Below are 13,378 nucleotides of genomic sequence, written 5' to 3'. Positions count from 1 at the left end.
GGCCGGTGAATGGGCCAGATTTGGTGACGGCCCAAACTTTGTTAAGGGATGAGGCCCGTTTATCGCGGTCCTCATGTCGGGACACGGACGGCGGTGGTTTCCCAGGAACCGTGTTCGCACATGCGATTCCGGGACCTGCGGAAACGCCGATCATGTGCCAGGTGGCCACCGCTTCTCAGCCGCGACTGCAGTCGACCATGACGAGGGTTGGCTGGAGGCGCTTTGTGCTGAGACACCTGACCTATCCGACTCATACTTGCTAAATTGTGTACCCTTTTGCGAGAATTTCCAACGTCTTTAGTAAGCACAAATTTGATATCGGATGTACAAAATTGCTGCGCCACCATATTGACACCGGTGACAACGCTCCTATCCGCCAAAATCCTTTTCGGTTAAGTCCCGCCGAAAATGATCATGTCAAATCGGCTGTAGATGACATGTTGGCTTCTGACATTATTTCTCCCCTCGACCAGCCCTTGGGGTGCACCCATAGTATTGGTTTAAAAGCACGATGGGTCCCTAAGGTTCTGCGTTGATTTTCGGCGGTTGAATAAAATCTCGGTGGCCGATGCTTACCCGCTTCCTCGAATGGACGAATCTCTGGAGGCCCTAGCTGGATCACGATTCTTCTCCACCTTAGATTTGCTGTCAGGGTTTTGGCAACTTCCTTTGGATGACGAATCGAAGCCCAAAACAGCTTTTCGAACGCCGCACGGCCTCTTCCAATTCAATCGGTTGCCTATGGGGCTCCACTCCGCTCCCGCAACGTTCCAGCGCCTGATGGAATTGGTTCTCGCTGGCTTGCAATGGGAGGTATGTTTGATTTACCTAGACGACGTGATCGTATTTAGTAAGACATTTGAGGAACATCTTGATAAGCTTCGGGCGGTCTTTCTCAAAATGTGCGCAGCTAATTTGAAATTCAAACCACAAAAGTGCCATTTGCTACACGAATCTGTACGATATTTGGGTCACATCGTCAGACGGTCAGGTATCTCAACCGATCCCGCCAAAACGCGTTGTCAGCTCCTGGCCGACTCCCACCTCGGTGGGGAGGTTAGGAGCTTCATCGGTTTTGCTTCATATTACCGGCGGTTTGTCGCGGCGGAGTTCGCTTCCATCGCTAAGCCATTACATGCCTTAACGGCAAAGGGGGTGAAATTTCATTGGGGGCCGGAAGAGGAGGCCACCTTTAACTCTCTTCGTGACGCCTTGGTGGGGGCCCCGCCGTTGAGTTACCCCGATTTTTCTCTACCTTTCGTGCTCGACACGGACGCGAGCAACACGGGGATTGGGGGCGTGCTTTCCCAAGCTGTGGGTGCGTGGAGCACGTTGTGGCTTACGGTAGTAAGAGTATTGTCTCCTGCCGAGCAAAGATACCGTGTTCACCCGCCGTGAACTGATGGCTATTGTTTTCTTTATTCAACAGTACCGGCCATATCTGTACGGCCGGCATTTCACCGTCCGTACAGATCATGCGGCATTGCAGTATGCCTGCGTATTCACCAGCCATCGGGGCAGTTGTCCCGATGGCTGGAGATCATTCAGGATTTCGATTTCGAAACAACATATCGCAAGGGGATTCGCCACACTAATGCCGATGCCCTGTCGCGCCTGCCGGTCACTTCGGATTGCACTTGTTTCTTGGGCTCGGGGCGTTGCAAGTCGGCGAGCGACGGCCAGAATCGGGTCCTTGCGGCCGTCGTTGAGGCTCCTTCGGGCGTTGGCCCTATTGATATGGGAGGGAAGGATTCCCTACTGGGGTTTGTCAGGTGCAGAGTGGGGGCGCCTCCAAATGGAGGATACGTCCCTCCTGGCGCTACGGCGTCACGTGGAAGGATCCAGTCAGGGGACGTTGGGCGTTGACTCATGGGGGTTGTGCCAGGGCCTCCTCATGCATTGGGACGGAACGATCCACCGCCACAGGTTGGTGGTGCCTTCCACGTTGAGGGGTAGGGCTGTATGGGCTGCTCATGAGCAGCTCCTGCACCTGGGCACCCACAAAACCCTTGCCATGCTCCAGCTTAATTTCTTTTGGCCGGGCATGGCAAGGGATGTGGACGATCTGTTGCAGTCTTGTACCCAGTGTGCTCAACGGAAGCCGCCAGCAAGGGGAGCCAGCCCACCGCTCCAGTCTATTTCGGTCACCCGGGTTAATGAGCTTGTCGCTCTTGATATTTTGGGGCCGTTTCCTTCCACGCCTAGGGGTAATAAGTACCTACTGGTTGGCGTGGAATATTTCACGCGATGGCCTATGGCTTGGCCCCTCGCCAACCAGTCGGCAGCAGCCGTTGTGGAGGCTTTTGTCCAGAGCTATGACCTCGACAAGGGCGCTCCGGAACGGTTGTTGACCGATCAGGGAAAGAATTTCACTAGTTCCCTTTACACGAGGTGTGTGAGCTTCTTGGTACGAAGAAAATCCGTACTTCCCCTTACTACCCACAAACGGATGGGATGGTAGAACGCCTGCATAGGACTCTTACGTCCATGCTGTCCCACCAGGTTATCTGAGTCCCAAACCGATTGGGACCTTCAGATCCCGGGAGTTCTGGCAGCTTACAGGATGGCTCCTCATGCGGCGACCGGATTCTCGCCATTTTTTTAAATGTATGGCCGCGAAGTTGACCCGCCTGTCGCGACCCAGCTGAAAATTGCCACACCACACGCTAAGGTCCAAGTTGGCGGACCATGTTAGATTTAATATCCTCAAGTTGGCTAAGGCACGGGAGGCGGCTACGCAAAACTCTGACTCTCGCCAGAAGGCGAATGAAAGGTTGCGATCGCGCCGGTCACACATGCATGAATGGCACCCGGGTGACAGAGCGTGGCTACACTGCCCCCAGGTGCCATTGGCTACCTCGTCTAATTTGTTGCGACCATGGAGGGGCCCCATGGAAATTGTGCAGGTTATGCGGCCTCAATGTGTTCGCATTAAATGGGGGAAGCGTCAGTGGTTCGTACAACCTTCACGGTTGAAGCCGTTCTTTGCGCCACATGCTTCCTCTCATGACTATGGCCGAACATGTGGGGGGTCCACTGACTCCTGGAGGGCGGGTTCGCCGCCAGCCTTTGATCCGCTGCTAACTGTTCCGTCTTCAGGGCCCAAGGACTGACGCCCTCTCGGCCGCCAGCCTCCCCCGAGGGGGTTGGCGCTGGCTCGTCCGAGAAGCCGGAGGGCCGTGCACCTACATTTTCAACACCTGTCGCTGGCCCTACTGGGTCGGGCCCTTGTGACGGGCCCACTGCACAAACATGCCCTAAGACTCGCCGGTTGTTGTGAGTTGCTTCCCGCGCGTGTTCCGCTGCTGGAGGGCTCGCTCACCTTTTTTTATTTTTTTGGTTGGGTGGGGGTGGGGAACCACACTTGAGACAGGAAAGCTGTCTCGGGTGTGGACCCATCAACTTCAAGGACAGTGCATACATTATCAGAGTTATGTTTTTTGTTTCATTATGACTGCAGGTATTGTGGTCTATGCAAACATGACTCCTTGTAAAAAAAGGTGTCAGTTTTGTTGCCAGATAGAAGGGTAAAAAAACAATTATTATTTTTTTACTGGCAAATTAGGTTCCAACGCTGAGACATTGGAGGGAGTTCAGATTCACAATTGCTCTCAGCCAAGACACGGCTTCAACAAGTTGAACCGTTTAAAACTATTTTAGTTTTTATTTTACCATGTGCAAGGCCCCCACTGAGCTGTGTAGCTCTGTTTCAGAAATGACCCGGCCACGATTGACAGCTCAACGAAGTGGCTCATCACCATCATCATCACGTGGGCATTTGTAGCAGTAGCCAAATACTCTAAAACGCGTAAAGTTGATTCTAACCATGGAGGGAAAACCGGAGGGACCGGAGAAAAATCCACGCGACCACGGGGAGAGAGACACGCACATATACAGCAGCAGCAGCAGTAGTAGCAGGCGCCAGGATTGGGATGGGACCCACGGCCTCCTGTCGACCAGGCGAGGCAGTCAACATGTCGCCATCGGGGCGCCCAAGTCCGTCAATCTAGACCAGGGGTGGGGAACGTCCGGCCCGCGGGCCGTATGAGGCCGCAAAATCATTTGGTGTGGCCCTGCCAAGGCAACCGCAGGCGGGACTCGAAATTCAACGAATCTAGGAGCAAACCTGGAAAAGCAGTTGCGAGTAGCAGCAACATCATCAACACCAGCTAACATCATCACACGCCTCGCCAAAGAGAAGCAGTTCCAGCCCATCGCATTAGGGGTGAGTTAATTAAATGTTTGGCCAAATATAACGGGCTACTTTTTAGTTATTTTGTATGGCCCGCGAATGATGTTATATAAATATCCAAATTGCCCTTGGCAGAAAAAAGGTTCCCCGCCCCTGATCTAGACGATGATTTAAAAGTGGCCACAGCTCCCAGCGGCTTCCTAATATCGGAAGAGCGTTCCAGATGGCCGAAAAGGCGGCGCATCTGAAAGTGCCGCGCGACGACAATGCGGCAACCGCAGTCTTTGTCCGCTGTCCCGGCAGCCCGGCTCACCATCGCCGCAGCCGCCGCGGCCGCCTTCGGCCGCCAGGGAATGCTGGGAGGAGAAGAGGCGGCCAATCAGAGGCCGGCGCGGGCGGGAGAGGCGCGAAGAGGGGTCCGCCTGCGGCTGTGGTGGCGGGGGCGGCAGCAGGGTCACGTGACTCCGCCAGTTGGACATCCCCGGGGGCCACGCCGGCTGGCTGCGCGTCACCGGCGGCGCCGCCGATGACGACGACGACGACGCCGCCGGGGTTCTGCGGAGGACGCGCGGCGTCGCCGACGAGGTCGACGACGGCGAAGCCAGCGAGCCGCCCGGCGCATGGTGGTGATGGTGGTGACGATGGTCGTGCTGATGTTGTTGCTGCTGCTGGTGGTGGTGGTGTTGATGGGGCTGATGCTGTGGATGGAGATGCTGCTGCTGCTGCTGCTGGAGATGATGGAGATGCTGCTGCTGCTGGAGATGATGGAGATGCTGCTGTTGATGTTGAGGATGCTGCTGCTGATGAAGATGAAGCTGCTGCTGCTGCTGCTCCACACACTGATCACGATGCTGCTGATCGTGATGTTGATGATTGTGCTGCTGCTGCTGCTGCTGCTGCTCCACACACTGATCACGATGCTGCCGCTCGCGATGCTGGCGCTGGAGATCGCCGTCCGGCTGCTGCTCCCGCGCCGGCTCCACGTCGTGGTAGCGATGTCTGTGGCTGCGGTGGTGCTGGTCGTGGCCGTGCGGTTGCTGCCCAGCGTCGCCACCGCCGCGGTTGTTGTTGTCGGCGGCGTCGCTCCGCGGGAGGCGCCCGGCCGCGCCCGTCAGGAGAAGCCTCTCGGACAGGGCCTCGGCCCGGCGGCGTTCCAAGATGGCCGCCTCGCGGTCCTCGCGCCTCAAGAGGAGGCGGCGCTTGCGGGGCTTGGCGGCTTTCGCCTGCCGGGGGAGCCGTCGGCAGTGCCACCGTCATCATCGGCAGTGCCACCATCATCATCAGATGTTCACTACCTCGCCTGGTGTACAGGAGGTCATGGGTTCCATCCCGACCCTGACGCCTGCTGCTGCAGTGTATGTGGCGTTTGCGTGTCTCTCTATCTCTCTTGTGGATTTTTCACGAGAGAGAGAGTCATCATCAGCAGCAGCAGTCATCAGCAGCAGTCACCATCATCAGCAGCAGCAGCAGCAGTCATCATCATCATCAGCAGCAGCAGCAGTGTCATCATCATCATCAGTAGAACTGTCATCATCAGCAGCAGCGTAATCATCAGCAGCAGCAACAGTGTCAACAGCAGCAGCGTCATCATCATCAGCCATCATCATCAGCAGCAGTGTAATCATCATCAGCAGCAGTCATCAGCAGCAGTCATCAGCAGCAGTATCATAATCATTAGCAGCACTGCATCATCAGCAGCAGCGTAATCATCAGCAGCAGCATAATCATCATCAGCAGCAGCAGTGTCATCAGCAGCATCAGTGTCATCATCATCAGCAGCAGCATCAGTGTCATCATCATCAGCAGTGTCCATCATCATCAGCAGCAGCAGTGTCATCATCATCATCATCACAGCAGTGTCATCATCATCAACAGTGTAATCATCATCAGCATCAGTGTCATCATCATCATCATCAGCAGCAGCATCAGTGTCATCATCATCAGCAGTGTCATCATCATCATCAGCAGTGTAATCATCATCATCAGCAGCAGCAGCGTAATCATCATCATCAGCAGCAGTGTAATCATCACCATCAGCAGTAGCAGCAGCGGTAATCATCATCATCATCAGCAGTGTAATCATCATCATCATCAGCAGCAGCAAGGAGCAGGGAGGAGTGCGACTGACCGGAGCTCCAGGCGGAGTCTTCCCTGTGAAGAGACAAACAGCGCCGGTCAGGGTGCTGACGGCTGTGGTGGTGGTGGTGGTGGTGGTGATGGTGATGGTGATAGTGGTGGTGATGATGTTAATAGTGGTGATGGTGATAGTGGTGGTGGTGATGTTAATAGTGGTGATGGTGATAGTGGTGGTGGTGATGTTAATGGTGGTGATGGTGATAGTGTGGTGGTGATGTTAATGGTGGTGATGGTGATAGTGGTGGTGGTGATGTTAATAGTGGTGATGGTGATAGTGGTGGTGGTGATGTTAATGGTGGTGATGGTGATAGTGGTGGTGGTGATGTTAATAGTGGTGATGGTGATAGTGGTGGTGGTGATGTTAATAGTGGTGATGGTGATAGTGGTGGTGGTGATGTTAATGGTGGTGATGGTGATAGTGGTGGTGGTGATGTTAATGGTGGTGATGGTGATAGTGGTGGTGGTGATGTTAATGGTGGTGATGGTGATAGTGGTGGTGGTGATGTTAATGGTGGTGATGGTGATAGTGGTGGTGGTGATGTTAATGGTGGTGATGGTGATAGTGGTGGTGGTGATGTTAATAGTGGTGATGGTGATAGTGGTGGTGGTGATGTTAATAGTGGTGATGGTGATAGTGGTGGTGGTGATGTTAATGGTGGTGATGATGGTGAGGTGGTTGATGGTGATGGTGATGAGGTGGTGATGTTAATAGTGGTGATGGTGATAGTGGTGGTGGTGATGATGCTGTTTGGTGGTGGTGGTGATGTTAAAGGTGGTGATGATGGTGAGGTGGTTGATGGTGATGGTGGTGAGGTGGTGATGTTAATAGTGGTGATGGTGGTGGTGGTGGTGGTGGTGATGCTGTTTGGTGGTGGTGGTGATGTTAAAGGTGGTGATGATGGTGAGGTGGTTGATGGTGGTGGTGGTGAGGTGGTGATGTTAATAGTGGTGATGGTGATAGTGGTGGTGGTGATGATGCTGTTTGGTGGTGGTGGTGATGTTAATGGTGGTGATGATGGTGAGATGGTTGATGGTGATGTTGTTGACGGTGGTGATAGTGATAGTGGTGATGGTGGTGATGGGAGTGATGGAAATGATGGGGGTGGTGGTTGTGATGGTTGTGATGGTGGAGGTGATGATGGGAGTGATGGTGGTGATGGTGGAGGTGGTGATGGCAGTGATGGCAGTGATGGTAGTGATGGCGGTGATGGTAGTGATGGTAGTGATGGTAGTGATGGTAGAGGTGGTGATGGTGGAGGTGGTAGTGATGGTAGTGATGGTGGTGATGGGGGTGCTTGCCTGTGGCGGTGATGGGGCCTCGCTCCCCACACACAGGAGGATGTTCTCGGGTTTGATGTCGGTGTGGATGACATCACAGCGGCTGTGAAGGTAGTCCAGCCCCTCCAGAACCTGACATCACCACAACAAACACCATCACCACCATCACTATCATCACCATCACCAACAAACATCACCATCACCACCATCATCTACAAACATCACCACCAAAATCACCATCACCACCATCACTATCATCACCATCACCAACAAACATCACCATCACCACCATCATCTACAAACATCATCATCACCACCAAAATCACCATCACCAACAACTACAAAGATCCCCCGTGTAGCCTGTAACAGACTGTTGGGGCAAGTTGTCTCGGCCTCGCTGTGCGCTGCGCTGCGTTGCACCGCTAGCTGATTAGTTAACCTCGCGTTCAATAAAAACCTCGGAGCCAGGATGAACGTCCGACTCCAAAACGTCATTTATTGAGTTTAACGAGGTAAAACTGGTGAGAAAACACAGATACAGCATCTGTTATAACCCGAAAACACCAACACAATGAATGAATACCACAGCACCATAACATTGTCTTAGATAACATATTTCTAAACAATAGATCCTGGAGGAGGCAGGCACCTACATTATCATCACACTGCACCCCAGATGTACAGCACTGTATGTAACACCGCACTATGAATGAGACATTTTGTCATCCTTGCTCTCAAGATCGCAATATAGTTTAGTTGGGTACAAGTTTGACTCGAGTTATTAAATTACAAGTAACATTCACAATAAGGAAAGTTGCAGGCTTCGTTGTTAACTAGGCCTCATATTTATCGTAACAATTTAACAGCATTATAAAGGCATTTACATCCTTATAACGGTCATTCTAACATTATAACAGCATTGCCAATATTATAAGAACATAAACGAACTTACAGACAATGCTTCTTAAGCTCCCACAATGGACAATTACGGCTGTAGCTTCACTGGGACGCGATGTGTGCCGCCATCTTGAATTATGTGCATAATGGCCGACGCCCGCGTGGTTCAGTGGAAATCTAAAATCACAACTTTCTGGTCACGTGACCAAAATTAGCATCAAAAATAGGAAATTCCTGTGTACATACGCCCCTCCCCCATCTGCCATGAGGCAGGAGGTTTGCTGTTAGCGAGTAGCATCTATGAAGGCCGGCACGGCACACGAGGGGGTGGGTGGCCAGCACCACGCCCGGCCGCCTTTGTCTCCCCAGTGGCGATGTTTACTACACACCGCACCAGGTACTCATTTGAGGCCGAGTCGACCTAGGGGAGGCCCAGGACCGGTTCAGATAATCATATCGAACTCGGGTCGCCGGGTTGGTAGCATAGGGCTAACTGCTGGGCCACCGCTCCCCACACCATCACCTACAAACACCACCATCATCAACAAACACCACCATCACCAACAAACACCACCATCAACAAACATCATCACCATCACGATCACCAACAAACTTCACCAACAGCACTTGCCCCAAAAGTCTCTTGAGGCTATCCAGGGGGTCTTTGTTCTTCTCTTTATTGGTGATGGCGGTGATGGCGCGTACCTGGGTGGTGGTGGTGGTGGTGACGATGGCGATGATGGCGGTGATGGTAATGATGGTGATGATGGTGATGATGGTGATGGCGGTGGCGATGGCGATGGTGATGGTGACGATGGCGTGTACCTGCGTGGTGATGGCAGTGATTGTGATGGCGGTGATGGTGATGATGGTGGTGATGGTGATGATGGTGGTGATGGCGGTGATGGTGGCGATGGTGGTGATGGCGGCGATGGTGATGGCGGTGATGGTGATGATGATGGCGGTGATGGTGGCGATGGTGATGGCAGTGATGGTGGTGTTGATGGTGACGATGGTGGCGCGTACCTGCGTGGTGATGGCGGTGATGGTGACGATGGTGGTGATGGTGATGATGGTGACGATGGTGACGATGGTGATGATGGTGACGATGGTGGTGATGGTGGCGTGTACCTGCGTGGTGATGGCGGTGATGGTGGTGTTGATGATGATGACGATGGTGACGGCGGTGACGATGATGGTGACGATGATGGTGACGATGATGGTGACGATGGCGTGTACCTGCGTGGTGATGGCGCGCACGCAGGCGAGCGGCAGGCCGTGGTAGTGCGAGCGAGCGATCCAGCGCAGCAGGTGGGCGCCCAGCAGCTCCATCACCACGCACACGTCTAGCGCAGCGCAGCGCGCTCGTCAAGGTCACAGCGACAACCCCGTGTCTCACCCCCCGTGTGTCTCACCCCCCGTGTCTCCATCCCGTGTCTCACCCCCCCGTGTCTCACCCCGTGTCTCCCCCCATGTCTCCATCCCGTGCCTCACCCCGTGTCTCCCCCACCCCCCCGTGCCCCCCCCCCCCATCCCGTATCTACCCCCGTGTTTCCCCGTGTCTCCCCCCCTGTCTCCCTGTCTACCTGTGTCTCTCTGTCTACCCGTGTCTCTCTGTCTGCCCGCATCTCCCCATGTGTCTCATTGTCTCCGACACGTGTCTCCGCGTCTCTCCATCGCCAAGCACACGGCGACTCCCCGCATATCTCCGTGTCTCCCCGTGTGTGAGCCCGTGTCTCCCCGTGTGTCTCCCAGTGTCTCCCCGTGTGTGAGCCCGTGTCTCCCCGTGTCTCACCCCGTGTCTCACCCCGTGTCTCACCCCGTGTCTCACCCCGTGTCTCACCCCGTGTCTCACCCCGTGTCTCACCCCGTGTCTCACCCCGTGTCTCACCCCGTGTCTCACCCCGTGTCTCCCCGTGTGTCTCCCCGTGTGTCTCCCCGTGTGTGAGCCCGTGTCTCCCCGTGTCTCTCCCCGTGTCTCTCCCCGTGTCTCACCCCGTGTCTCACTCCGTGTCACCCCGTGTCTCACCCCGTGTCTCCCCGTGTCTCCATGTTCCCACGTCACCACGTGTACTCGTGCCCCTATGACCCCGTGTCCCCACGTCTCCCCGTGACGCCGTGCACCCCGGACCCAGTGTACCCGTGTCTCCGTGTCCCCACGTCCCCTTATCTCCCCGTGTCCCCATGACCCCGTGACCCCGTGTCTCCCTATGAGTCCGTGACCCCATGTCCCCATGTCTCCCTGTGACCCCCCGTGACCCCGAGGATACGCGTGCCGTTGACCCCGTGACCCGATGTCTCCCTGTGACCCCGTCCCCGTGACCCCGTGTCCCCATGTCTCCCTGTGACCCCCCGTGACTCCGTGACCCCGAGGATACGTGTGCCGTTGACCCCGGTGACCCGGAACTCGTCCCGGAGCGCGACCACGCGGCTCCTCCTGGCGTCCGTGGGGTCAGCGTCACGCACCTGGGTCACCCAGCCACACCGGCCAATCACCAACGAGCTCACTACCACCCAGACAACCAATCACATCACTACCACCCACACAACCAATCACATCACTACCACCCAAACAACCAATCACATCACTACCACCCAGACAACCAATCACATCACTACCACCCAGACAACCAATCACATCACTACCACCCAGACAACCAATCACATCACTACCACCCAGACAACCAATCACTTCACTACCACCCACACAACCAATCACTTCACTACCACCCAGACAGCCAATCACATCACTACCACCCAGACAACCAATCACTTCACTACCACTCACACAACCAATCACATCACTACCACCCACACAACCAATCACTTCACTACCACTCACACAACCAATCACATCACTACCACTCACACAACCAATCACATCACTACCACCCACACAACCAATCACATCACTACCACCCAGACAACCAATCACATCACTACCACCCACACAACCAATCACATCACTACCACCCACACAACCAATCACATCACTACCACCCAGACAACCAATCACATCACTACCACCCAGACAACCAATCACATCACTACCACCCAGACAACCAATCACATCACTACCACCCAGACAACCAATCACATCACTACCACCCACACAACCAATCACATCACTACCACCCAGACAACCAATCACATCACTACCACCCAGACAACCAATCACATCACTACCACCCACACAACCAATCACATCACTACCACCCAGACAACCAATCACATCACTACCACCCACACAACCAATCACTTCACTACCACTCACACAACCAATCACATCACTACCACCCAGACAACCAATCACTTCACTACCACCCACACAACCAATCACTTCACTACCACCCAGACAGCCAATCACATCACTACCACCCAGACAACCAATCACTTCACTACCACCCACACAACCAATCACTTCACTACCACCCAGACAGCCAATCACATCACTACCACCCAGACAACCAATCACTTCACTACCACTCACACAACCAATCACATCACTACCACCCACACAACCAATCACTTCACTACCACCCAGACAACCAATCACTTCACTACCACTCACACAACCAATCACATCACTACCACCCACACAAACAATCACATCACTACCACCCAGACAACCAATCACATCACTACCACCCAGACAACCAATCACATCACTACCACCCAGACAACCAATCACATCACTACCACCCAGACAACCAATCACATCACTACCACCCACACAACCAATCACATCACTACCACCCACACAACCAATCACATCACTACCACCCACACAACCAATCACATCACTACCACCCACACAACCAATCACATCACTACCACCCAGACAACCAATCACATCACTACCACCCAGACAACCAATCACATCACTACCACCCAGACAACCAATCACATCACTACCACCCAGACAACCAATCACATCACTACCACCCACACAACCAATCACTTCACTACCACCCACACAACCAATCACATCACTACCACCCAGACAGCCAATCACTTCACTACCACCCAGACAACCAATCACTTCACTACCACCCAGACAGCCAATCATATCACTACCACCCAGACAACCAATCACATCACTACCACCCACACAACCAATCACATCACTACCACCCAGACAACCAATCACATCACTACCACCCACACAACCAATCACTTCACTACCACCCACACAACCAATCACTTCACTACCACCCACACAACCAATCACATCACTACCACCCACACAACCAATCACATCACTACCACCCACACAACCAATCACTTCACTACCACCCAGACAACCAATCACATCACTACCACCCAGACAACCAATCACATCACTACCACCCACACAACCAATCACATCACTACCACCCAGACAACCAATCACTTCACTACCACCCAGACAACCAATCACATCACTACCACCCAGACAACCAATCACATCACTACCACCCAGACAACCAATCACATCACTACCACCCAGACAACCAATCACTTCACTACCACCCAGACAACCAATCACATCACTACCACCCAGACAACCAATCACATCACTACCACCCAGACAACCAATCACATCACTACCACCCAGACAACCAATCACATCACTACCACCCACACAACCAATCACTTCACTACCACCCAGACAACCAATCACATCACTACCACCCAGACAACCAATCACATCACTACCACCCACACAACCAATCACATCACTACCACCCAGACAACCAATCACATCACTACCACCCACACAACCAATAACTTCACTACCACCCAGACAACCAATCACATCACTACCACCCAGACAACCAATCACATCACTACCACCCAGACAACCAATCACATCACTACCACCCAGACAACCAA

At 53.7% G+C, this 13,378-nt stretch overlaps 1 protein-coding gene across 1 annotated transcript in view; it reads right to left on the bottom strand.

Moving 5' to 3' along the window:
- Positions 1-4,001: 4,001 nt before the first annotated feature.
- The window catches only part of LOC133356446 (SRSF protein kinase 2-like), a 45,066-nt gene continuing 35,689 nt past the window's right edge, over positions 4,002-13,378 (bottom strand). Inside the window, exons 5-10 of the mRNA XM_061573978.1 lie at positions 10,882-10,969; positions 9,743-9,849; positions 7,642-7,738; positions 6,321-6,343; positions 4,506-5,415; positions 4,002-4,006 (exon numbers count right to left, since the gene is read on the bottom strand). Coding sequence (XP_061429962.1) covers positions 4,002-4,006; positions 4,506-5,415; positions 6,321-6,343; positions 7,642-7,738; positions 9,743-9,849; positions 10,882-10,969 — 1,230 coding nt within the window. The remainder of the gene's footprint in view (positions 4,007-4,505; positions 5,416-6,320; positions 6,344-7,641; positions 7,739-9,742; positions 9,850-10,881; positions 10,970-13,378) is intronic.

This window comes from Lethenteron reissneri, chromosome 54 (assembly GCF_015708825.2).
Source record: "Lethenteron reissneri isolate LAM-NWPU_2019-01 chromosome 54, ASM1570882v1, whole genome shotgun sequence".
Lineage (NCBI taxonomy): Eukaryota > Metazoa > Chordata > Hyperoartia > Petromyzontiformes > Petromyzontidae > Lethenteron > Lethenteron reissneri.
This window is presented reverse-complemented; position numbering and strand designations above follow the sequence as displayed.